The 27,802-nt window shown below is 41.6% G+C and overlaps 1 protein-coding gene across 3 annotated transcripts in view; it reads left to right on the top strand.

Moving 5' to 3' along the window:
• Positions 1–27,187, top strand: part of LOC137520650 (potassium-transporting ATPase alpha chain 2-like) — a 36,451-nt gene extending 9,264 nt beyond the window's left edge. For all 3 annotated transcript variants that reach the window (XM_068238809.1, XM_068238810.1, XM_068238811.1), the window contains exons 4-23: positions 2,993–3,196; positions 3,355–3,468; positions 3,915–4,049; positions 4,248–4,365; positions 4,489–4,757; positions 5,824–6,022; positions 7,080–7,189; positions 9,006–9,140; positions 9,224–9,416; positions 9,997–10,172; positions 10,468–10,604; positions 12,373–12,523; positions 13,589–13,757; positions 16,658–16,812; positions 18,020–18,143; positions 19,679–19,824; positions 20,646–20,779; positions 21,979–22,080; positions 23,570–23,661; positions 26,879–27,187. In XM_068238809.1, coding sequence (XP_068094910.1) covers positions 2,993–3,196; positions 3,355–3,468; positions 3,915–4,049; positions 4,248–4,365; positions 4,489–4,757; positions 5,824–6,022; positions 7,080–7,189; positions 9,006–9,140; positions 9,224–9,416; positions 9,997–10,172; positions 10,468–10,604; positions 12,373–12,523; positions 13,589–13,757; positions 16,658–16,812; positions 18,020–18,143; positions 19,679–19,824; positions 20,646–20,779; positions 21,979–22,080; positions 23,570–23,661; positions 26,879–26,907 — 2,892 coding nt within the window. In that variant the 3' untranslated portion in view covers positions 26,908–27,187. The remainder of the gene's footprint in view (positions 1–2,992; positions 3,197–3,354; positions 3,469–3,914; positions 4,050–4,247; positions 4,366–4,488; positions 4,758–5,823; positions 6,023–7,079; positions 7,190–9,005; positions 9,141–9,223; positions 9,417–9,996; positions 10,173–10,467; positions 10,605–12,372; positions 12,524–13,588; positions 13,758–16,657; positions 16,813–18,019; positions 18,144–19,678; positions 19,825–20,645; positions 20,780–21,978; positions 22,081–23,569; positions 23,662–26,878) is intronic.
• The last annotated feature ends 615 nt before the right edge of the window (positions 27,188–27,802 follow it).

Here is a 27,802-nt window from a genome sequence, read left to right as displayed (position 1 = left end):
TTTATTACCTTTTAAGCAATACCAGTTGCCTGGCAGCCCTGCTGATCTATTTGGCTGAAGTAGTGTCTGAATCACACCAGAAACAAGCATGCAGCTAATCTTGTCATATCTGTCAAAATTGTCAGAAACACCTGATTTGCTGCATGCTTGTTCAGTGGCTGTGGCTGAAAGTATTAGAGGTAGAGGATCAGCAGGATAGCCAGGTAACTGGTATTGCTTAATGGAAATAAATATGGCAGCCTCCATATACCTCTCACTACAGTTCTCCTTTAAAGATAACCTGAAGTGAGCGGGTTCTGGTGCCTGCCATATTTCATTTTAAACAATGCACATTGCCTGGCTGTCCTACTGATCCACCGCCTCTAATACTTTTAGCCATAGACCGTGAACAAGCATGCAGCATATCAGGTGCTCTGACTGGAGTATGACTGGATTAGCTGTATGCTTGTTTCAGGTGTGTTATTCAGACACTACTGCAGCCAGTAAGATCAGCAGGGCTGCCAGGCAACTGGTATTGTTTAAAGTGGACCTGAACTCCTGCACAGGACAGAATGGAAACATAGAGAAATGCACCCTGTATGTATTTACTGAGTTTAGCCTGTCTAATTCCCCCTCATCTGTGTCTAATCACAAGTTGTAATTTGTGCCGTTCCCTGTGTCAGCTGACTGCCACAGCAGATAAGTTAATTTGAAAGCACAGAATTTTAACCTTCTGTCTGCTTCCACGAAAGCAGGAAGTAGACACACTGCAGATTTACTGCAGGATTTGTATCAGCTGAAACAAAGAAATGTTTTTCTTTAAGGGTTATTATGCCGTTGCTTATCTTTTAAAACAGAGAGGAAGTTCTGAGTTCAGGTCCGCTTTAAAAGGAAATAAATATGGCAGCCTTCATATCCCTCTCACCTCAGCTTTCCTTTTAACTTATGCAGAGTCAGACATATTCCATTATATCAAATAGAAAAGGTTGTGAAAAGTGTACTTTCCAATCAATTATCCACAAAATATTACCTCTCGAGATGGTCCATGCAGATTCCAGTAGTTACAAGCTGTAAACTGGGCGTGGCTTGTAATTGGCCAATCAAATGTGCTTCCTGCTCCATTAGTTTGGCTCAGTTCCAGACTACATCTAATTGGCATTAAAGGAAACCTATAGCAAACATTTATATAGCAAGCATCCATCTAATGTGTATACAGTATTTGTTGAGCACAAGGCGCTACAGATTATGTTTTGCCTACGTAGGTGTCACTTATAATAGGTAGTAAAAATCTGACAGGTGTTGGAATAGTCCATCTCCTCAGGGGGGATTCTCAGTATTTCTTTTATTTTGAAAGACACCCTTTTGGAAGGCAGCGGCAAAATCCAACTGCCAAAATTGTGTGAAGTGCATAGGCAGTCTGGCTGGCATCTTTGTTATAGGTCCTTTCCAGTGGGTGCTTTTGAAATAAATAAATGAATACATTATTACAGGACTATGAGAATCCCCCAATAAGAGACGGACTAGTCCAAAACCTGTCAGAATTGTCAGATCAATAATTCCTACTGTAAGTGACAGCAATATAGGAGGAAAAATGTAATGTATAGTACATTTTATTCTGGGACAAAAGGTACACATCCTATGTATGCACACGTTTTACATTTTATAATTTTTCTGTAGAAACACCCTCATAGGGTTTCAGTAGCCAAGCACTTTTCAAAGCGATGGCCATCTGAAAAGCCTTCAGAAGCGCCCTTGGTGTGCACCAGCCCTAAGACAAAATTCTTAGCATCTCAATAATTGTTTTTAATGACCACATAGACCATTCTTGTCTCTAGAAAGGTATGTAAACTCTTCTCACTAGTCTTTAGTCTTGCTATCTTCAGGCCTCGAACCCACTACAAATCGCAAATCGCTAGTACAATCGCTAGCGATTTCATGAGCGTTTTCCAGCGCTTTTGGGATCGATTTTAAAAAGTGTAAGGGCTCTTTCACATTTAGGGCAGACTTTGTGCGTTAACGCAAACAGCAGCCGTTTGCGTTAACCAAGGTAAGATGAAAGTCCATAGACTTTCATTTTACCTTTCACACTCGATGCTGTGTTTCGATGCGTTGCGGTTCCGACGCACCCGGGCGCAGTTTTTCCTCCAACGTACCCGCGAGCCGGCGTTTTCCGTCGGGTTTAATTACCAGCTACCGCCGCTGATTGCGTCGCACCGCAGATACCCGACGACACGCCGCAGGCAGACAACGCGTGCAGGAGAACGGCTCCTGTTCGCGTTGTCTGATGTGAAAGAGCCCTTCGCTTTTTGCCAGCGATTGTGTAGCGATTTGCGATTAGTTATTTTAATTCTGATTGGTCCTTTCAATGTATCATAATTTTATTTACAGTTTGAAATCACACTCAAATTGCTATGTGTAGCGATTCATGAGCGATTTGCCAGCGCTTCAGTACGTTACATTGAAGCGCAAACTCTTTCAAAATGCTGCATGTCCTGCGATTGCAATTTTACTAATCGCAATCGCTACTGTGGAATTCGTTATTTATTTACATTGGCAGAGAGTTTAGGGAAAGCGCTAGCGATTCAGAGCGCTCCCAAAACGCTCAAAAAATCGCTCTAATGGGTTCCACCCCTCAAAGAAAGCACAGGTTTCATTTAGCACAATAACCATGAAGCTCTCATTTGTACAGCTCCTTTCTAACTTCATCAATCGGGGGAAAAAGGTGTCTGCAGGTCTGGATGTCAGTCTGGGGTTCTCTCTGGCTTCTTTCAGCATCTTGGGTTCTGCTCTTGAGCTGAACTTGCTGGAACAGAAAGGACTGGGGAAGTTGGTGCCTGTATGGAATAGATGGTCTTCTGGGCAGTGGGATGATTAAGGTCCAGCTGTTTGGCTACCTTTTGGAAACAAGCATTTTGATTGGTTGTACTCAGCTCCTGTCTTGATAAATCAGCCTTACTGTGTATACATTTGTGGAAGCCATATCTATAGATTTCTCTTGTGTGTCTCCCCTCAGGGTCTCTCTCATGCAAGAGCTGCAGAGATTCTGGCTCGCGATGGTCCCAACGCCCTCACACCTCCCAAAGGAACTCCTGAGATTGTCAAGTTTATGAAGCAGATGATTGGCGGCTTCTCCCTTCTGCTGTGGGCGGGAGCGGTGCTCTGCTGGATCGCTTATGGAATTCAATATGCTCAGGACCCCACCACGCCTCGGGACAATGTAAGTATCCTGCAGGAGAATTGGCAACCACCAACCATTAAGCTCCTCCAGACTGGTTCTTGTTGGTTTATGCATTTACTATCTGAATAATGAAGCTCGATGATATTTGCAATACTTCATACTTATAATGGGTGTTTGTTTTTTCTCTATCGCCCCAGTTGTACCTTGGTGTCGTGTTGGCCGTGGTCGTTTTCCTCACGGGATGTTTTGCTTATTTCCAAGAAGCTAAAAGTACCAACATCATGGCCAGTTTCAATAAGATGATCCCGCAGGTAAGCAGAACATCAGCTAAGAGTTCTCTAGATACTTACGTTATAAGTTATGTGTGAGTTAAAAATAGAATCTCCAAATCAGACAACACTATCCCCTTGCTAAAGTGACAGTGATGAATACCTATCATTGTTACCTTAGCGAGGGGATAGTATTGTCTGATTTAGAGATCAGGGCACTTTTTGCCCAGATGAAGAACTTTTTAGTCAACTTTCTATATGTTTGAGATTTGTTGTAAATCATTTTTTATTGTTTTATTGAAATACCTGTATATATTCATTAAACTTAAAGACATCCATTAAACCACTATACTTTAGAGTAGACACCTGACATCTGCCTTGAATTAATATTTTTTTTTTCACGTAGAGTTGGGTTTTTGAGGGACACGTCACTGGTGGTGATGACCCTGTGTTTGTTCTCAATGAGAAACTCTCATTTTGTTCTGTAGCAAGCTCTGGTTACACGAGAAGGAGAGAAACTGGAGATCCCGGCCACCGATCTTGTAGTAGGAGACCTGGTGGACATCAAAGGAGGAGATCGAATACCAGCAGATCTCAGGCTCTTCTTTGCCCAAGGCTGCAAGGTCATTTTCCTATTCATAAACTATTAATGTTGGTTAATCTTTGTATCATATACTACCTTTTATACACTTACATTTTATGTTTTAATACTTTTGATGGCCCCAATAAAATTTAAGAAAAGGCCCTGGAAAAAATACAGATGGTGATACTATCATATACACATCCTTGTCTAGAATTTCACCCATATATCTCATAATTAGGTGGATAATTCATCTCTGACAGGGGAATCGGAGCCCCAGAGTCGATCCAATGAATACACACATGAAAATCCTCTGGAGACCAAGAATATCGCCTTCTACTCCACCACCTGCCTTGAAGGTAATGACCTGTCCTGCTGCTGTATGTGAAATAGTGTTTAGTCTCCTGACACCAGCATTGGTGATAACGTCTACTGCTGAGGACCCTGGTGCCTAACACAGTCTGTTTCTGTTTCTCTCTTAGGAACAGCAAGAGGTATTGTGATAAGTACTGGAGATCGCACCATCATTGGCCGCATTGCTTCCTTGGCATCGGGTGTTGGCAACGAGAAGACCCCCATTGCGGTGGAGATTGAACACTTTGTGCACATTGTGGCAGGAGTGGCATGTACTGTTGGTATTATATTCTTCATCATTGCAATGTGTATGGGGTACGCTGTTCTGAACTCCATCATCTTCCTCATCGGCATCATCGTAGCCAATGTTCCTGAGGGACTGCTTGCCACCGTGACTGTGAGTACCCATCTAGCTGGCAACTAAACAAAATATAAAAATCCAGGCTAGAACCTAGGCCCTCAGCATTTGCCATATGTGCGCCATGGGGGACACACTTAATTTGGGTTCATAGGGTACTTCTAACCTCTAAAAGGAGTATGTTCTATAAAAATGTTAAGAAAAACTCTACTAGAACATGATCACCATACGTAAGAACTTATACTTGCTTATAGACTTACACAAATTTGCACTAAAAGCAAGCTGAGAAAAGCGGATCTTTGTCAATACTGTATCTATGCTCAGATTATATGTAGACTGCTAGTGGATTGTCTAGAGCAGGAATGGGCAAACTTGGCCCTCCAGCTGTTAAGGAGCTACAAGTCCCACACTGCATTGCAGGAGTCTTACAGCCACATTCATGACTCATAAAGGAAAATGCATTGAGGGACTTGTAGTTCCTTAACAGCTGGAGGGCCAAGTTTGCCCATGCCTGGTCTAGAGAGAGCAATGGTACTTTATCTGCCATTAGTGTATTACAATCTAGACATGGAACTAGAACATGGAACTAGTACAATGCATTCATCCCAACTAGTTTCTGGATTAACAAGCTTTCAGAACAGTTTTGACACGGATATGATGAGTTTATCCAGTAAACCCATCACAGCTATCGAATGTGTCATCTTGTTCTGTATCTGGTACCACAAATTCCCCTTAAAAGTCAGATGCAGTCCAAACAAAGCCTTTGGTTAGTTTGGGATTGAGGTGGGGAAGATGATAACTTTGGTGAGGTTTTTCCCGCTGCGTAACCACGGGGGATGCTTTCCCTCATCTCCTTGAAGTTAATGAGAGCACTGGGGACCCTGGAGAAATGAGTGGCGGCAATAAAAACTTGAGATCGTTTCTAACTTTCCTTTTTTCTCCATTGGAGCCATTCCCTGTTAGATATAACAGAATCTCAAAAAAGGTTATTTCCACTCATTTCAAGACTAAATGTAAATGTTAGAGTTGGGTTAGACTGCTGGCAGCTTTTCATTACAAATGTTCATTGTGGTTCCAGTGATTTAAACTCGGCTTTGTCCTCCAGGTAACTCTCTCATTGACGGCAAAGCGCATGGCAAAGAAGAACTGTTTGGTGAAGAACCTGGAGGCTGTAGAGACTCTGGGCTCCACCTCCATCATCTGCTCTGATAAAACTGGAACACTCACGCAGAACAGAATGACTGTAGCCCATCTTTGGTTTGACAACCACATCCATGCAACCGACACCAGTGAAGACCAATCACGTACGTATTTTTTTGTGATGAAAATAGATGGAAATAGCCAACATATTGTTCTACAAGTTCAGGTTATTCTTATTATTATTATTCCTCTCCACCCCCCCCCCCCCCATTTTCTAAAAGCTACTTCTTCTTCAATTTTAGGGGTACAAGCGCCAAATTTTCCACACTTATTTGTCTTATAACGAAGTATGTTGCTTGTGCTTTAGTACGCGATCCCACCCTCCGCGCCCCTGCGGCGGACCCCGCAAGACCCCTTTTTTCATATTGACTTTCACAGGAAAGTTTTAAAATCGCCACCGCTCGTACAGTTTGGAAGCTACACTCCCCAAACTTGGACCACATATTGTTGGTGTCACCCCAAATTAAAATATGTATTTTGGGGGAGGGCACCCCAAAGTGGGCGAAGCTACTATCGGCCAAAGAAAATTTAGGAATTTTCTATACGCTACTCCTCCAAGAGTTTTAGGAGTATAATTCTGAAACTTTGCACACTTGTTTGGCTCATCCCTGAATAGGTTGCTTGTTTTTTGTTAAGCAATCCTACCCTCCGTGCCCCTGTGGCAGCCCCCCCGAAGACCCCATTTTTCCCATAGACTTTCATTGGAAAATTTTTAACTTTTGCCACTCATACAACTTTGAAGATAGACTCACCAAACTTGGGTCATTTGCTCATGGGGTGAAGCTGCAAAATACTGTCACATTTTAGGGACCCAAAAAAGTGTGCGAAGCCACAAACTACCAATCAGATTTTCTCTATTGACTTCAATGAAAAAATGGAAACTGCTGTAATTCTCAAAGTATTAAAGCCAGAGTTCCCAAACTTGGCACCGTGCGTCACTGAGTGACTTGGGTTAACATTTGACAAGGTGGGCGGAGCCAAATACAGCCAATCAGACACAAAGCCAACATCCTGTGGTTTCTTCAGAAACGACACCATCTAGTATGTTGTGCTCTTGTATAATACTACACCTAATAAAGAGCAGTTCAAGTCAGATTGGTCCTCTACTTGTTCTCATTAATGGCTGAAACAGCAAACTTCATAGAAGTTTTATTTTACCAGATCACTCATTTGAACGGGCATCCGAAACCTGGACCGCGCTCTCCCGGATTGTCTGTCTGTGCAACCGAGCTGAGTTCAGGTCTGGACAAGATGATGTGCCAATTATGAAGGTATATCATTATTATTATTGATGAATATAGCTCCATGGCTCACAGCTATCAGTCAGGAACAAACATAGCTGCATAACATTGAAGTGGTCAACAGTGACTATACAATGCAGAAAGACACACACACACACACACACACAAAATTACAGTATATATTCTCGCATATAAGCTGGCCCGTGTATAAGCCGAGATACCCACTTTTCCCTCTGAAACCAGAAAAAAAGTGATTGACTCACGTATAAGCCCCCTCCCCCCAACCCAAGTCAGAGCCCCCTTCCCCTCCAAAAACAGCATCCTTTCTTACGTACATGTGTTATGGTTGCCTGTGGTTTTTGGCTCGGGATACTGTTGAGTAGCCATGTTCCCCAGATACCCAAATAAATTTGATCTAAGGTCTGAGTAGCACAGGGGCAGGCATGGCGTCTATGGTGCTGTGGCGTCCATGGCACAAGCCATACCTGCACCCTTCTAGATAAGCCTCTGGGTACACCATTGTAACCAGTACCGTCCCTGCTGTTGAGTGGATAATTGCTGATTGCTGTGAGTGCAGGCTATATTGTCTTTCTGTCTTGTATTATACAGCAGAATCCCTTCATAGTAAACTCCAAGGGACTTGGCCAAGTAGTTTACTATATCAAAAGTTTACTATACCAGGATTGTATATTCATGTAAGCACATTGCTGGGACCTGGTGACTGAGTTTACTATAGCCAGAGGTTTACTATAAAGAGATGCTACTGTATTGATGAAGTGGCCAAATATGAAAATACACTCCACACCTGCCATTTGTCACACCTATATGGGAATTCCATGTCCCATGTGACTATAGTACTTACAGGTACATAGGCAGTTTGCCTGGTAAAGTAAAGCTGACCAGACAGGGGATTATGCTAATGAATCGGTGGTCAGCTTATGAGGTTACTGCAGGAAACGTAAGTAAAAAGTGCTCAGATTACTGTTCTTCTGCAGAGGTGGCCATTGATATCAATTTGGTTAAAGTGAACCTCCAGACTAAAAATCTACTCAGCAGCACTGAAAAGGCTCGGTGTTTCTTCAATAGTTACACAGCATCAGAACTTTGTTTTTCTTACCCAAGCCTCATTTTTAGCTGCACAGAAGAAATCTGCCCGGGCTTTTTCCCCCTGATGCTGTGCAAAGCATGATGGGATTTCTGATGTTGTTGTTCTCCTTCTGCTGTTTTGGCGCAATTTTTTTTTTTTTTTTATTTTGAATTTGAGATTTGAAGCCTAGCGCGCGCAGCTGGGAGGGGTGATCAGGACACAGGACAGTTGGAACTGTGTCTCATGCTCCCTGTCACCTCCTTTCAACCAAAAAGATGGCTGCCCCCATGAAATCACAAACATTTGCCTGTTCTTTTAAAACAGGGTGGGTAAGAGATTATATTGCCTATCTATTTTAATTAACATAACTAATGTAACTTAATGACAGTGTGTTTGTTTAGGCTGAAGTTCCCCTTTAAGTCTTATCAACATTTTAAAGTTCTCACATTGAATCGCAGTAGGGTAAAAAAAAAAATGTAAGCAATTGTCTTGACATAGTTCAATTTTACATAAATTTGATCTTTTATCAAATAAATAATTCATCAATCAATCCTTCTTGTTCGTTACATTTTGGCCCCATTTGCAGCTTTATTTTTGGTCAATAATTGGGCAATCCTTTTTTCATCGTTCCTTTTCTCCACCTTCCATCTAGCGTGTGTACAGAGCTTTACATCTGATAGATTAAAATTCAAGGTATCAGTTCAACATGAGCCAAAAATAAACCTTTTCATTTACGCGTTTTGTTTTTTTGTTCTTCAGAAAATTGTGGTGGGAGATGCTTCAGAAACGGCCCTCCTGAAGTTCTCTGAAGTGTTAACAGGAGATGTGATGAAGGTTCGTAACGACCACAAGAAGGTGGCCGAGATTCCCTTCAATTCCACCAACAAATTCCAGGTAAGGGAAGAGGGAATACATTTTTGACTCCACCTCTGCCCATGATATGTTCTAAAGTGAAAATGATCTCGATGTGTTTTCAGCTTTCCATACACGAGACAGACGACCCCAATGACAAGAGGTATCTGCTGGTTATGAAAGGTGCCCCAGAGAGGATCTTAGACCAATGCTCCACCATTATGATGGGGGGTAAAGAATTCCCCCTGGATGAATCCATGAAAGATGCTTTCCAGACAGCTTACATGGAGCTTGGTGGACTTGGAGAAAGAGTCTTAGGTGAGAACAAAAGACTTTACCATGTACTGTGCAATTTACAATAGCTGAAGGAAATGTTCGTAAATCTGCTTGTTGTGGTCAACAGAGATTCTTAGGATTACAGAAAGTAATATATCTGTGATCCTCAGAGTGCAGTGAAAACGGTCATTAACCCTCTCTGTGCTCAAAACACATTCTCACAACAAGTTGGAACACTGAAAGTGATACAATCAATGAATCAAATTGTCAAAAAGGAAAGTCTTAAATTCCAAAAAAGACTGCAGTATCTTATTCTTTTGTACTTGGGCAGTTCACACTTTCACAATACCCTCCTTAGAACTGCCCCCTACTCTGCTATGCTATAGAACCTTAGTTTCAAGCTGAAACAACTTTGGTACTTAACCTTTCAACAAAGGGTGCATTTAACCATAGCATCCAACCACCTGTAGTTCATTGTAGTCTGATCTGAGAAATATGCATGCTTATTAGCTGGACTTTGTACTCAAGTTTTGACCTTCTAAATAAATCAACACTGGAATTAAATTAATCTTCTAGAAGGAGTCACATGACGCCACTCATCACTACTCTTTCCTGTTTCTAGGTTTCTGCCACCTTTATCTCTCAGAAGATGCGTACCCCCTATCCTATCAGTTTGACACTGAAAGCATGAACTTTCCCACCAAAGACCTCTGCTTTGTTGGTCTCCTGTCCATGATTGACCCACCTCGTTCCACAGTGCCGGATGCTGTCTCCAAATGCAGAAGTGCGGGGATTAAGGTATGCACCTTCCTCAGAAAACACGTGGTGACTGAGTTATCATGGCCAACGTAAAGGACACTAGACGCGTGGGACGTTGCCGGAGAAACCAATCAGAATCCTTGTCTGTTTTATCAGTTATAACTGGTTGCTTCAGGCATCTTCTTCACACACCTGCTTTGTTTACACTTCTTTTCAGCTTTCTTTAGCTTCGCCTTGATAAATCAGCCTCATTGTGGCTCAGAATATAACTGTGTAACCAACATGGCAGATATTTGATGACTTACTGATCTTTCTTGTCATGACCACATGATAGGTTATAATGGTTACTGGTGACCACCCAATCACAGCAAAGGCTATCGCTAGAGGTGTTGGCATCATCTCTGCTGGGAGTGAAACTGTGGAGGACATTGCCAAACGCCTGAACATTCCTGTTGAAGGAGTTAATAAACGGTAAGAGAAAAATTATACAGGGTGTCTGTCACATCTTCTGGCACTTTATTAATGTTATTAAGTATATTATGGTGTTAACATCTTCTGCAGCACTGTACAGAGTACATAGTCATGTCACTGACTGTCCTCAGAGGAGCTCACACTCTAATCCTACCATAGTCATAGTCTAATGTCCTACCATACTATTATTATGTATTTATATAGCACTGACATCTCCTGCAGCACATTACAGAGTACATAGTCATGTCACTGACTGTCCTCAGAGGAGCTCACAATCTAATCCCTACCATAGTCATAGTCTAATGTCCTACCATACTATTATTATGTATTTATATAACACTGACATCTTCTACAGCACTTTACAGAGTACATAGTCATGTCACTGACTGTCCTCAGAGGAGCTCACAATCTAATCCTACCATATTCATAGTCTAATGTCCTCCTATACTATTATTATGTATTTATATAGCACTGACATCTTCTGCAGCACTGTACAGAGTACATAGTCATGTCACTGACTGTCCTCAGAGGAGCTCACACTCTAATCCTACCATAGTCATAGTCTAATGTCCTACCATACTATTAGTATGTATTTATATAGCACTGACATCTTCTGCAGCACTTTACAGAGTACATAGTCATGTCACTGACTGTCCTCAGAGGAGCTTACAATCTAATCCTACCATAGTCATGGTCTAATGTCCTCCCATACTATTATTATGTGTTTATATAGCACTGACACCTTCTGCAGCACTTTACAGAGTACATAGTCATGTCACTGGCTGTCCTCAGAGGAGCTCACACTCTAATCCTACCATAGTCAGTCGTAGTCTAATGTCCTACCATATAATTATTATGTATTTATATAGCACTGCCATCTTCTGCAGCACTGTACAGAGTACATAGTCATGTCACTGACTGTCCTCAGAGGAGCTCACACTCTAATCCTACCATAGTCATAGTGTAATGTCCTACCATATTATTATTATGTATTTATATAGCACTGACATCTTCTGCAGCACATTACAGAGTACATAGTCATGTCACTGACTGTCCTCAGAGGATCTCACAATCTAATCCTACCATAGTCTAATGTCCTACCATATTATTATGTATTTACAGTATATGGCATTGACATCTTCTGCAGCACGTTACAGAGTACATAGTCATGTCACTGACTGTCCTCAGAGGAGCTCACAATCTAATCCTACCATAGTTATACGTCTACTGTAGTTTAGGGCCAATTAATTTATCTGCTTGTTTTTGGGTTGTGGGAGGAAATCAGAATGCCCAGAGGGAAACCCACGCAGACACGGGGAAAACATACGCCACTGTGATGCCCGGTTCCTATCATTGCTGAACTAATTAGCCTTAATTTTATGACCCGTGGTAGGCAATTATTGATTTCTGAGAATGTGGCTATTTTACTGGCACAAGTGTTTGTAGTTACTGAGTTCAGCCATGGTTGTTATTGTGATCTTATCATGCTCCACAAAATGCAGGTTTGTTATGGTTTCCTTACAATGCTGATTGCTGAAGTACTATTCATACTGTGGCAGAATATGAGAGTTATACTTCTGTAAATAGCCTTTGCTGACCGTAGCAAGTCACATTAAAAGAAAAAAGACATTTAAGTGGAGAGCATGTAATATCTGTTTCCATAGAGGGTGTACCAGGCCAGGCTCAGTGTAGGATATATTAACCAGCATTGAACACCAGTGAAATCAGCATATGTTGGGCTGACGTTCCCCTTTTCTCCTTGGTGTAGTGACGCAAAAGCGGCTGTGGTGAACGGGGCTCAGCTGAAGGACATGAACGATGAGGATCTCGATGACGTTCTGGCCAATCATTCGGAGATCGTGTTTGCCCGGACGTCACCTCAACAAAAGCTAATCATTGTGGAAGGATGTCAAAGGCAGGTGGGTGTGGCCTTTCCTGTAGTCACATGATACACGCAGCGCCTTTACCGCTTTATTGCGACAACTTTGTTCACAAACTTGGTATTTTCCTTAAAGTGGAGGCACACCCCAAACGTTCTATTTTAGATTTTAGCAGTTAATATTGCTGCTTGCTTTCCTCCCCGTTGACGGGTCATTAAGAGTTGGAAGTATAGTGAGGTTTCTCCAATGGAGACATCTCTGGGGATTGAAAACAGTTTGGAACATCTATAAGATGTATAGGTGTGTCATTATGCAAGTTTCCCAAAACTCTACGTCCTACAGACGGGTTCTCCAAGAAAAATAAATGAAGCCGTATCTCACCAATAGAGGCACAGAAAGAATTACAAACCTGACTGAGGCTCAAACCCTTTCTCACTTTATTCAAAATCCACACAAGATGGAAATAAAATGTTTTGGTGGCTTTACACATTATACAACTTGTCACTGAGCTGTGATGGAAGCCTTTGTTGCAGGATGTGATTATGGTCTTTATAATACAAAAGTTAATATGAATTATATTTTAGAACACCTTTTATCTTTTTTTAACACCTCCCGCAACCTCAGATTAACAGGATCTAATGATTTGATCACCTCCTGAGTCCACCTCAAACCCTTTGGAGCCAGTCAGAGCCTTATGTCGTGCTGCCCCTACTCTCTGGAACTCCCTGCCACACCCATTCAAGACATCTTCATTCCTAGAGGCATTTAAGTCCAAACTGAAAGGTCTGCTGTTTAGTCTGGCTTTGATGAACCCTTGACAATTATCTCTTTAACACAGACCACCCTAAAACTGTGTATTGATCTTTGAGTCCTATGGGAGTAAAGCACTTTACAAATTACATTGTATATTCAACCACATTGATTATATTGTTTATCTAACCACAAATGGCTAAAACTGTGATGAAAGGATAGGAAGCAGCTTTGTGATTTCAGGTGCACTGAGCACTGCATACTCATACAGGCATATAGATGATAGGTTGATGAGATATTTTGTTTACTGGACAGCACTAGTATTGTAGACTCATAAGAACTTCCTTCCTGCAGAACTTTGTGGTGGCTGTAACCGGTGACGGTGTGAACGACTCTCCGGCCCTGAAGAAAGCCGATATCGGCATTGCTATGGGGATAGCCGGATCCGACGCTGCCAAAAATGCTGCAGACATGATTCTACTGGATGATAACTTTGCTTCCATTGTCACTGGAGTAGAAGAAGGTAGGCGCTAAAGGAAACCAATGTGACGATTACCATGGTCGCCAGGCTAGTTGTGTTGGTTATCACCGATGCTGGTGTTGTACCATGCTCCGACTTCCACATGCTCATGCCAAAACTTGAGGTCTTTGGAACTGGTATGGGGGCATACGGGTACATCCAAAAATGGCGCCTGCAAATAATGGCGCATAGTGATGCCGCTAATCCGTCTTCCACTTATTGTTAATTAACGTTAACACTAAATCGTTATTTACCGTTTTAAAAGCGTCTTCTCAACAACGTTAACTAATGTTTATATTGATATTAATAACTCTAACGCTCTTAATAGTAATATTTATTTAAAGTTATTATTTTTTACTTGACTAATTGCTATTTTTTATTTTCAAAGTCAGAGTGTATTTGAGTTAATTAACGTTAAGAGTACTGTACGTTACAGGTACAAATTAGCTAACGTTATTAAAATTAAGATTTTTTTTTTTAAAACCTCTAATCCTGCACAGTCACAGTGTATTAAAGTTAGTTAACGTTTACAGTACTGCACATCACTTGAACAAAGTTAATAACGTTAGTTAATGTTTACAGTACTGCACATTACTTGAACAAAGTTAATAAAGTTATTTAACGTTTACAGTACTGCACATTACTTGAACACAGTTAATAAAGTTATTTAATGTTTACAGTACTGCACATCACTTGAACAAAGTTCATAATGTTAGTTAACGTTTACAGTACTGCACATCACTTGAACAAAGTTAATAAAGTTATTTAATGTTTACAGTACTGCACATCACTTGAACAAAGTTCATAATGTTAGTTAACGTTTACAGTACTGCACATTACTTGAACAAAGTTAATAAAGTTAGTTAACGTTTACAGTACTGCACATTACTTGAACAAAGTTAATAAAGTTATTTAATGTTTACAGTACTGCACATTACTTGAACAAAGTTCATAATGTTAGTTAACGTTTACAGTACTGCACATCACTTGAACAAAGTTAATAATGTTAGTTAACGTTTACAGTACTGCACATTACTTGAACAAAGTTAATAATGTTAGTTAACGTTTACAGTACTGCACATTACCTGAACAAAGTTAATAATGTTAGTTAACGTTTACAGTACTGCACATTACTTGAACAAAGTTAATAGCGTTAGTTAACGTTTACAGTACTGCACATTACTTGAACAAAGTTAATAATGTTAGTTAACGTTTACAGTACTGCACATTACTTGAACAAAGTTAATAATGTTAGTTAACGTTTACAGTACTGCACATCACTTGAACAAAGTTAATAGCGTTAGTTAACGTTTACAGTACTGCACATTACTTGAACAAAGTTAATAATGTTAGTTAACGTTTACAGTACTGCACATCACTTGAACAAAGTTAATAATGTTAGTTAACGTTTACAGTACTGCACATTACTTGAACAAAGTTAATAACGTTAGTTAACGTTTACAGTACTTCACATTAATTGAACAAAGTTAATAGCGTTAGTTAACGTTTACAGTACTGCACATTACTTGAACAAAGTTGATAACGTTAGTTAACGTTTACAGTACTGCACATCACTTGAACAAAGTTGATAACGTTAGTTAACGTTTACAGTACTGCACATTACTTGAACAAAGTTGATAACGTTAGTTAACGTTTACAGTCCTGCACATTACTTGAACAAAGTTGATAACGTTAGTTAACGTTTACAGTCCTGCACATTACTTGAACAAAGTTGATAGCGTTAGTTAACGTTTACAGTACTGCACATTACTTGAACAAAGTTGATAACGTTAGTTAACGTTTACAGTACTGCACATCACTTGAACAAAGTTAATAGCGTTAGTTAACGTTTACAGTCCTGCACATTACTTGAACAAAGTTGATAGCGTTAGTTAACGTTTACAGTCCTGCACATTACTTGAACAAAGTTGATAACGTTAATATTGTTTTTTTAAATCCTCAATCTGGCACATCTTTAGAATTTTTAACAGGGTTACATTAAATCCATTCACCGTTTTGCAGTTAAATAACGTCTGCTGTTTGACTTATGTACGGCGCTATTGATAAATAACGTTACTGTGCGCCGTCTTTCTTCATTTTTCTCTGTGCGCCATTATTATGCAGTACTATTGTTAAATAGCGTTAAGCGTATGTTTTCAATGCGGCGCCATTTTAAAGCATAGGCACTGTGCGCCATTATTCTCTGATCTGTACGCATACAACCCCCACACCTGACCAAACCTCTTGAGCCCAACCTAGAAGTGCTTCAATAGGTCGGACTTGTGACAGGTGTGTGGGGACATCATACTTAATGTCATAGTATTATATTGTGGTCACAAGTGTTGGTATTCGAATTTAAAATACTCTTGCACACTGCACTTCAGCCACCGAAGAAGTGGAAATGGTCAAGGGTAGGCCACTTACTTGTGGTTTACGCTGCCTTTATGTGACTCCAATGCTTCCTTCCTCCAAGCCAGAAGGAGGAAGGATCGGAGTCATGGGAAGGGCAGCGTAAAGTGCAAGTAGTGAACGACCCATGATCCTGTCCACTTCTTCGGGGGCTATAGTGCAGTGTGCAGGAGAATTCGGAAGTCCCAACTCAATTACTCAAATTCAAGCACCAACACTAGTGACCACAATCTAGTACTGTGATGATAAGTATGATGTGCCCTCACACCTGACACAAGTCCGACCACTTGCAGCACTCCCAGGTTGGGTGCAAGAGGTTCGGTTAGATGTGGGGGCTGTATGCGTATACCAGTTCCAAAGACCTCAAGTTTTTAGAAAAAGTAAAATATAAAAAAAGAAAGTGCAATCAAACTACCTTTGGTCACCTTTAGATATATTAGTAACAAATACCTGCCTGTTTTGCACGGGTGTAAATCAATCTTCTCGTATTGCAGGACGTTTAATCTTTGACAATATCAAGAAGTCCATTGGCTACACCCTGACCAAGAATATCGCTGAGCTCTGCCCGTTCCTGATATACATCATCGCCGACTGCCCTCTGCCTATTGGCACCATCACCATCCTGTTCATTGATCTGGGGACAGACATTGTGAGTACCAACCTCTGCGCCACCATCATACGCGGGTCATGGAAAACTGACACACTGGGATGTGCTGACTGCTCTAGCTATGTCATTTGTGAATAATGCTATGTTGTACAAGGGCTGTACTATAGTCAGGTGAAGACTGTGCTTCTTTAGGGCAGTGTGCTTTTCTGTATTTTTACAAGATGCCTTAACCTTTATACCCTCAGAGGCAAGAAAAAAGTGCACTGTTTTTGCCTATTTAGTGAAAAAATACTGAGATCTCTTAAAGGACCTCTGTCGCAAAAATCTTAAAATTTTAAATACATGTAAACTTAAAAATATACAAATAAGAAGTATGTTTCTTCCAGAGTAAAATGAGCCGTATACATTGCTATTCTTCTATGTTGCTGTCACTTACAGTAAGAAGTAGAAATCAGACATTATCGACAGATTTTGGAATAGCCCATCTTATCACGGGGGGTTCTCAGGGTTTTCTTTATTTTTAAAAGCACTTAGCGAATGGCAGTTGCTCCGTCCAACTGCCAAAATAGTGTGCAGCGAGCAGGGAGGCTGGCCAGCATCTTTGTATAAATCTTTCTCAGGGAATGTCTTTATAAAGAATAAAGGCCATGCTGAGAATCCCCTATGGAGAGATGGACTAGCGCAAAATCTGCCAGTAATGACAGATTTCTACTACCTACTGTAAGTGACAGCAACATAGGAGAGAAGTAATTTATGGCTCATTTTACTCTGGAAGAAATGTACTTCTTATTTGTATGTTTTAAATTTTAAGATTTTTGCGACAGTTCCTCTTTAAGTTTTCTCACAAGAATTTTTTTTTGCACCTTTTCATAAGTTATACCAAATAAGTTGTCCCAATTATTCTCACCAATTATTTAGTGCCTTTTCTCTTGCTGGGCACTGAAGAGGTGCTTTTGTAGATGAGAAAACTTCTCCTGTGAGAGAACTCAGAGGAGTGCCCCCATTTCCTTAAAGGACACCTGAACTGAGAGGGATATGGAAGCTACCATAATTCCTGTTAAATGATATTAGTTGCCTGGCAGCCTGCTGATCTATTTAGCTGCAGTAGTGTCTGAATCACGCACCTGGAACAAGCATGCAGCTAATCTAGTCAGACTTCAGTCAGAAACATCTGTATTACAGAGTGATGGCAGTGATCTCATTTCTGTCTTCTTCCATCGTATAACATAACTGTGTCTTGCCTCCACAGATTCCCTCCGTGTCATTCGCCTATGAGAAAGCGGAGAGAGACATCATGAACCGCCAACCGCGCAGGAAGAACATAGACAGATTGGTCAATCAGAATCTGGCTCTGTATGCCTACATCCAAATCGGTGTGTAGATCAGACGGCATACCTTATAGAATATCGATATGCGTCAATAGAGAGGGTCATTGTGATGAAAATGATTTTGAGTTGGTGCAAGATTTTGCAAATTTTACGTTCAAATATTTATAACTTGGAAATGGACCAGTCAAAACCCTACCTCAGCTTCATTCAATTGGCCCAATTTAATGTGGCATGGATTTGCATGCACACGTTGCATAATCCTGCATCAGCTGGAAATAATTTTGATCTCATTGTCCACCCCTGCTTGTTAGGTTATTGTGAGGCAGGGAACACACTTGACTGTTTTCGTACGCGTTTTCTGCACAGAAAAACTGAGAACTCATGTTAATCAATGGGCTAGTACACACTTAATATGTTGTTCACGCGCAGAAAAAAAAAACTGACATTCTGCACCATGACTCGGCACATTTTGTCAGTTTTCTGTATCAATTACATCAGCTGCTGTGAAAAAACGCGTGTGGTTTCTTGCATAGAAAGTATGCAGGAAAACACACGCAGAAAACTGAAAGACAAGTGTCTTCCCTGCCTGAAATATTCCCATGTTCACCTTACCTTCCAAATTTCTGAGATGAGACAACTTTTAGGAAAAAAAGATTTGGCCAGAAGTAACGGCACTAGTCTAGTTGAGCAGGCCCAGCGCAAAAACCTCAAAAGACCAACGATCCCTCCTTACTCGCAGCAATTTAGTCAAAATTACTAATTTGTAAGAAATAGGGCACCCAACCCAATGGAAAACTCGATCCACGGCACCAACTGAATAGGTTTAGTAAAGTTGAGTGAGCGGATGTGGTAGCTGAAATCAAGCCACATGCTCGAAGCCCAGTGAGTGAAGGTCCTTGTGTGCCATCTTCGAGTTCATTTATTGGAAAGTGTTTCTTGCTGGGTCCCCTATTTCTTACGAATCAGTGGTTGCAGGGAGCTGCCGTCGGTCTATGAGGCTTCCCGCTGGGTCCCCTCAACTAGACTGGCTCCAAAGAAACATCCCCACTACACTTCCAGTCACCCAAACCGGGACAAATTCACAAACCAAATACTCAGGCCTCATTTTTAACACATGGTTATATTTCCCTGATATTAACATTTGAAAGTTAACTATGCAACAATGTGGAAGCTGGACAGGTTAAACAGGTTTAGGCACAATCTAAGCGTTCTTAATAGATGATAAATATTGTACTGCTATTTGTTAGTACATCATACGTGGAAGAGGGGAAGATGGGAATGAACAAGGGACAGGAGGCCTCAGATCCAATAAAAAGGTCTGTCCTGTTGCCGAAGCAACAACATAGTCACCACACAAGGAGGACCATACAGGCCATAGCAAAGTCACACCCTATAATTTTCAAACCTCTACTGTTAAATTAGAGCAGGAACCTCGTTCCCGCTGGAAATGGAACAATTTTGATTTGGGATTGTATTTTGACTATCAGCTTCAACTCACGAGATTTCTCTGCTGCAATCGTTTTCGCTGTTTTTGCTTGCTGGTTGAATGACGCTTGTTTACTTCTGAATTTCATTTACAGGCATCATCCAATCTGTTGGAGCATTTCTGAATTACTTCACGGTATTGGCTGAACAAGGCTATCTACCCTACACTCTAATTGGCATACGTAAGAAGTGGGAGAATCCGAATATTAATGATTTAGTGGACAGTTATGGACAAGAATGGGTAAGTTGTGCGCTAGAGATCAAAGTTAGCTCAATAAAATGTTAAAACTCGCTTTCTCAAACTTCCTGATTTAATGGCAGGACTTACAAAACCAGTTCTGCTCCTGTAGTTAGCAGATCCTTGGTGGAATATGATAAGATATGTTCACCGTACATGTTGTTCATAGACCATGCAAGCAGTAATCGGAGCCCTGGTCAACAAAGTGGTACAAGAATCAGTTACAGGGAGGAGTCAGTGGGGGGAGGAGCTCATGTCAAACAACCAATCATGTGCAGAGAAGGTCATATTATCAAAAGGCAAGAATTAGGGTTTTGGGGTTACTTCATTAGCAGTATAGGGTACTTAATCTACAAAGGCTCAGGATAGTGGTGCCAAACTGTTGCATAACCACAATCCAAAGGGCCCCCCCCAGCGAAACTTTGATGGGGGCCCCCTAATGGTCACACCCCTTCCCTTGCTTCCCCTTTGTGCCCTTCACAGTCTTGGGGCCCATCTCACAAGGGTCATAAAAAGTGTGGCCTCCATGATCTTTACACCCATAACAATTGTAGCCACAAAAGCACCTGATCTGAAATATAGTCCCCTGTATGAGAGGAGGGGAAGGATAGTAGTTTGGGGCCCCCCACAGCTCTGGGCCCCCTGTGATCACAGGGGCTGCCCTCTTCTAGGTACATGCCTGGTGCCAAAGACATAGGCAAATGAGAGCAGCAAGGATCTGTTATGGTCTGTGGTTGTTATTATTAGTAATTTATGGTGCTTATGTAGAATATTTGGATCACTCAGCTTTTGCATTCTTTCATGCATACCTCGTCTTTTTGCAGACCTTCTTTCAGCGGCAGTACCAGGAATGGACGGTGTATACGGCGTTCTTCATCAGTATAGTAGTTGAGCAGTTGGCCGATCTGCTTATCAGGAAAACCCGCAGGAATTCAGTCTTCCAGCAGGGGCTCTTTGGGTAAGTGGACAGGTAGCTGTGGTGCCATCACTGGTGGTGACATTGCCGAAAATGGCAATACATTGAGAATCTTGACCTAAGTGTATGTGGCCGTCCAAAGCAATCCATACACCATAACATCTACTGGGAATGCCTTCCTAAAGAGTCTGTGCAAAGAATATTCCAAATGTTGGTCCTCAAACTAAAGAGATATAGCAAAACCTGACAAGATTGTCCTAAGAAGACAGCACAGGCTATGGACAGTTTGAGCGATCATTATATAGTCTTATCATCACCAGATCTGGTGAGTGTAAGGGTGGGATTACTCCAGAAGACTTCCACGTGACCTGGTCCCAGAAATGGTAGAATTTTACCATAATTGATCATGATGATGATGTTATACATTCAGTCGTATCTGACTCTTGGCAATTCTATGGGTTAGCTGAGCTCTCTCCATGCTGTCTGGTCTTGTATCATTTCTGCCATTCTCTGCGTTCTCTGGCGGCCTTGTCGCCTTTTGCGACAAGGCCTAGCATTAGGTCTTTCTCTCAGGAATTTGATCGCATCACGTGGCCAAAATATGTGAGTCTAGTGTCTAGTCTTATACGTTCCGTTTCTTATACTTTGTTCGTCATCCTTGCTGGCCATGGAATGCGAAGCACCTGTCGCCAGCACCAATTGATCATACAAATGGCTTTGTGTGGCTCCTGTTATGTCTCTGTGTAAGTTTAGTAATGGCCCATACTCACGAGGGACTTTTGTCGCCTCAACACACGGCGCGCGCGTGTTGCGGCGACAGGTCGCCCGTGAGTATGGGCCGCGCGCACCCCGAACTGTCGCCCGCAATGGGCGCGCACCCCGAACTGTCGCCCGTCGCTGATGTCGCCAGGCGATTGAAAAGTTCAATCGCCTGGCGACAGTCGCCGCCGCAACTCCGCCGCAGCTGTCGCTAGTCCGCATGAGTACGCGGACTAGCGACAGCAACCTCCATTGAGGTATGAAGAGCTTCCGGCGGAGGGAGGAGGAACGTCGGCGACAGCTTCCGTCATGCCGCTGGTCCCTCTTCCGCGTGTGTACGCGGAGGGACCTGGCGAGGAGCTGTCGCCGGCCGGTCGCCCACACGCTCACGTGTGCTGGCGACAGGCAACATTTGCTGCCCGTGAGTATGGGCCATTAGAGCTCAGACTGTAGAACTCACCCATCTCTTTCTTCTCTTGCAGTAATAAATTTCTTCTGATGGGGCTGCTTTCACAGATCATCATCGGGGCTTTCTTGTCTTACTGCCCTGGGATGCCCTACGCCTTGAAGTTTTGCCCACTCAGGTGAGCTATCAGGCAGGTTCTCTGGACTCCGTTCCATGCCTGCAGGTTCTGTTGGAACTAAAGAATTTGTTTATAGTAACAGCTAAGCATTTTCTAAAACACAACAAAGGTTTACAGCTGAGATTCCACCAGGAGATATGATCAACTCTGGTCAGTACTTGCTGGAACCAGGAGCACAAGATCCCACAAGATCCAGGGCACATCTGGGCACCAATGAGGAGAGGCTGTGTGAAGCATAGGGATAAGCGAATACTATTATTAATATTCATTGGGTTTATATAACGCCAACATATTACGCTTTCTTTTCACCATAATTTTCTCAAAAATGTCTCATTTCCGCACAGATGAGAATTATCACAAAAACATTAGGGCATGAAAAAACACATTTTCGCACAAATGAGAATACTGCCAAAATATATGAGCATGCGAAAATGTATTTTCGTCAACTGCATTGGAGTCAAGGGGCATGAGAAAAGTCACTTACGCAAGAATATACGCAAAAAAATATTGACAGGAGGAAACACATTTTCACTAAATAGGGTTAGTGAGCGTAAGAAAACACTTTCTAAAGAAAGTTTCCTTTTTATCCACAAATGTGTGTATTGTGTGTATATTTTATCAAAAAATTTGATTGAGGCAAAAATGATTTTTTTGCAAAAATGAGTCAACTTTGAAGAATAGTCAGCCTCATCCCTAGTGAAGCGTGCAACTCCAGTTTAAACCCCAATTCTTTACTTATACCTAGTGAAGGACACAACATGCCATAGTCAGAAGTGGGCATGGACATGACCCCTTGTGGGTGTGACCTAATTTATTGGATGTGAATCTAGAATGGTTAAAATCAAAATGGTTGAAATCACTAGCCTTTCCCTCTCCCTACTCTCAAAATTGTGAAAAGCCCCCTTTCCTCAAGGAAAATGTAGGCCCTAACAATCATACAAACAGCCAAATGAGATGTAATAAAATAGACAGTGGCGCTCCTATTCAATTAGCACACAGCATAATTCAGCAGAACACCCCTCCAAATAGCTTAATTAGGCAGAATATCTACCCAAAAACATGATTAGGAAGCATGCACCCCTCTAAACAGCATAATTCAGCAGAACAACCCTCCAAATATAGCCTTATTAGGCAGAATATCCCTCAAAACAACCTAATTAGGCACGTAACTTTCTTGCAATCGTTAAAAAGCAAGAAGACACATAACACACCGCTTGGGGAATTGATGGGAATAACTGACTGCCCAAAAGGTTGCCCAGAGATAAGGTGGTGTACAGCAGCACTAATATAACTGCATACAAGAACTGTCCAGTGTCCATTTATGTTTTTTTGTTGACTTTTTATAGAGTCTGCATTTATATTCATCAGAGAAGGAGTCTTGGGAAAATGTCTTCATTAGAATCTTGAATGCAGAGGTTCAGTCATGTGATCACTTGAGTTGTATGCCGCATACAATGTCTAATAACTTTTCCCCTTTTCCTGCTTTCAGAGCTCAGTACTGGTTTGTAGCTTTGCCATTCGCTATTCTGATCTTTGTTTATGACGAAATTCGCAAATTGTTCATCAGACGCTATCCTGGCAGTAAGTATTATTTCACTGAGCAGTAAACTTTGTCAAATTAGGCACCATGTACTCCATTTCCTCCCCTCTACAATATAATTATGCACCATATCCCACAAACAATGTCATTAGAAAGTTTACCTCCCCCCCCCCCCAACAAAAAAATGCAACATACCCCCCAACAACATAATTAGACAGCATATCCTAGTAGTATAGGCGTATTTACTGTACAGGAAACCTGCACTGAATGATAGCAATGTCTGCCCAAGCAAGGCATGGACCAGATGGATAAACACCTGAATGAATCACAGATTATAATTATTCCGCCTACCTTGACCACCAATTGGGTTCTAACATATGTATTATTTAATTATTGGATAATACGATAATGAATTCCTGAATACATGCATACATAAGTAGATGAGTTCATCTAGGTGTTCATCATTATTAAAGGTAGTTGTTTTAAGCAGTAGATTGTTATAAGTCACGGTTAGTTTGTCTCATGAGATTCCCAGGCCCCATCTCTTATCTACAAGAATTACACAACGCTATCTTTTATCTACAAGACGGCACAAACCACCCCCAGCTGCATTCCAATCCCATGAGACCGTGGGAAAGAAGAGAACCAGTATAAGTGAAAGCATTGCTGAGAGTAAAGATGGCCATAGATTAAGTGATGTGCGTGTAGATTGACCAAGGGACAGACCTCTCTCTGATCAAATCTGATCATGGAGAGATCTGTTAGCTGCCTATACACCGCAGGCCGATTCCCGACCGATTTCAGTAGCCGTTTCCTCCAAATGTTAATGTGACCCCCTCCCCATTCCTGACGCCCGTGCATTGTAATCTCACCTGATCCAGCTCACGTGACAGTCCAGCTGGCTTCGTCCACTGCTTCCTCTGAGCACCACTACGTGGTGACGCGTATGGCATGTGGCGCATTTGTGTGACATCACACACGTGCCTGGAGGCCCTCAGGGAAGTAGCAGAGAAGAGGGGGAGTCACCACAGCTTGAGCAGAACAGATTTCCAAATGCAACGGGGTGTAAATTTCCATTTGGGGGGACAGCAGGGGTCCATCGCGTTATTGCACGCCGTCATTGCACGCTCCTCAAAAAACTCTGCGCGGTGCAACGTCGTATCGCGGTGCGACGATAACGGGGCACCCGATGCACCTATCGTCGCATGGGGTGCGACCTTAACGGCGCACCATGCGTTGTTAAGGTCGCACCCCATGCAATCTTATAGGTGCATCGGGTGCCCCATTATCGTTGCACCGCGATGCGACGTTGCGTGCGCACCACGCTGTGCGTGTGCAGAGTTTTACCTGCCGGACTTTCCACGCAAGTGTAGGACATTGCGCCTAAACTAAGTTTAGGTGTGATGCAGGGCTTTTCACAAGCGTGCTAATACTTAGCACTGCTTTGTGAATCAAGCCTTAAGTGTTCTCAAATGACAATGTACAAATAATGTGTAAGTAGCTGTGTAAACATTTTCCTACTTTTCATGTTAAATATCAGAGGCAAAAGCTGTAACTCATTGTGTGTAGATTTTAGTATGGTTAGAATGTCTCATTTGCAGAGGTGAATCTCTGCAGTCTGACATGCTAAGAACAGTGTAATATTGAAGCAGAGTAATATGAAATGCCTGACAGGTATCAGGTTTCACACACAATTACAATTGTTTATGTTGCACATAAGATACATTTCCTCTGCTCTCTGCAGATAGCTTTCTGAGAGCTTTCTCACACGCAGAGTTAACAGCTGTATTGTGAGGGAATCTCCCCTCCCCTCATGGTTCACTCAGTGTTAGTTTTGGCGACACTGAAGTGTCAAAGGCATTTGATAGCAGTAAACAAAAAAATAAGCATTCAAATGTATACCTATCAGCACTTTCTGTATTCCTTGTTCCTTCAATCTGGAAATAATCATAACACCAGGAAGGTTAATGGCTAACTGTAAAAGATTTATTTGCAAGCTTTCAGAACTCTTTCTGACTCAATTTCGAAAGCTTGCAGAGAAATCTTGTGCAGTCAGTCATTACAGGTATCACCAACCTATGATGTCATGACTTTGGGATTCTCCCCATGACTAACACCGGACCGCATGCAAATGGCTGGTTTTTACTAATTTTAGAAATATACTAGCTGATGGCCCGGGTTTGCTCGGGTATGTATTTGGGTGGTGGAGGCTCTGCCCACTTTTTCTAATCCTAACACACAATTACTCAATGACCAAGTTTGTGAGCTTTGCAGTCTTTGGCATCAATCATTGGCATTGAAATGAAACAAATTTGATTGTAGCTCCACCCCCTTTTCTGAATTTGAACCCCACCCACCTCACCCAATGAACAACTGTAGCAGGTTTGAGGCTTGTGCAAGAATGGCAGCAATTAAATATTCCCCTTGAAAATCAATAGGTGAATTTTGATTGGCTTTTGTAGGCTCCACCCACTTTTCTGAATATTAATCCAAGTCACCCAGTGAGTTTTGGGGCCTGATTCACAAAGCGGTGCTAACAGTTAGCACCCTGGTGAAAAGCCCTTTATCATGCCTAAACTCAGTTTAGGCATGATAAGTTTAGGTGTGATAAGTTTAGGTGTGATAAGTTTAGGCATGATAAGTTTAGGTGTGATAAGTTTAGGCATGATAAGTTTAAGCACCAACTGCGTTAGCACCGAAGTGCACAGCTGATCAAATGTTTTGCGCTAGCAAAGTCTGGTGCACTTCGCATAGAGTTTAATGGCGCTGCTTTGTGTGCGGGACTTTGCACGCTATCTACACTTATCTAAACTTAGCATGCCTAAACTTATCACACCTAAACTTATCATGCCTAAACTTATCACACCTAAACCGGCTTTTCACCAGAGTGGTGCAATGGTTATCATGCCTAAAGTCTCTAACTGGGTTAGCACCGCTTTGTGAATCGAGCCCTTGGGGTCTTTGGAATTATTAAGGTGCAGTTTACATTTTCTCAGTGAAATTTGAATTTGTCTCCGGCCACTTTTTGCTTATGGTAATAAAAAGTATCCTATATATTATTCCAGGTAATGTACTATGTGTGTGCCAAATGTCATTCACATCCGTTCAGCCATTGCTGCGTGATCGAGCAACAAACTGTTGCATTTTTAAGAGTAGTGAAATAAACAGTTTGATAACTTTTGTCAACACCTCTGCTTTGCAGATTGAGACTTTTCTTGATATGATCCCATTAACCTCGTCTCCTCTCTCCTCTCGCAGGCTGGTGGGACAGGAACATGTATTATTAGGTTCGTTGGACCGTGTTATACCTCCCGAGGCGTGTGGACTGACACACAACAATATTTCTTTACTGTACATAACAATATCCTGTTTGTTGATCAAATGAGGGTAATAAATATGTGTAAATCTCATGTACAAAGTTTATAAAAAAAAAAAGATGTGAATTAGGACATTTGCTGAGAACTGTAAATGTAGATTTGGACTATGTCTAATTTCATGTACAGCTTGTTTTGTTTTTGTTTTTCTCTGGAAACAGGACAATGTCAATAAAGAATTTTTTTCTGTGAACCAGTTCTGATTTTTTTTTAATACAATTCTCAGCAAACCTGGCTGGGTGTACAACTTTATATAGCACTGACATCTTCTGCAGCACTGTACAGAGTACATAGTCATGTCACTGACTGTCCTCAGAGGAACTCACACTCTAATCCTACCATAGTCATAGTGTTATGCCCTACCATATTATTATTATGTATTTATATAGCACTGACATCTTTTGCAGCAATGTACAGAGTACATAGTCATGTCACTGACTGTCCTAAGAGGAGCTCACAATCTAATCCTACCATAGTCATAGTCTAATGTCCTACCATATAATTATTATGTATTTATATAGCACTGACATCTCCTACAGCACTGTACAGAGTACATAGTCATGTCACTGACTGTCCTCAGAGGAGATCACAATCTAATCCTACCATAGTCATAGTGTAATGTCCTACCATATTATTATTATGTATTTATATAGCACTGACATCTTCTGCAGCACATTACAGAGTACATAGTCATGTCACTGACTGTCCTCAGAAGAGCTCACACTATAATCCTACCATAGTCATAGTCTAATGTCCTACCATATTATTATTATGTATTTATATAGCACTGACAACTTCTGCAGCACAT

Source organism: Hyperolius riggenbachi, chromosome 6 (genome assembly GCF_040937935.1).
Source record: "Hyperolius riggenbachi isolate aHypRig1 chromosome 6, aHypRig1.pri, whole genome shotgun sequence".
NCBI lineage: Eukaryota > Metazoa > Chordata > Amphibia > Anura > Hyperoliidae > Hyperolius > Hyperolius riggenbachi.
Note: the sequence above shows the minus strand (reverse complement) of the source record. Positions and strands in the feature narration are given on the sequence as shown.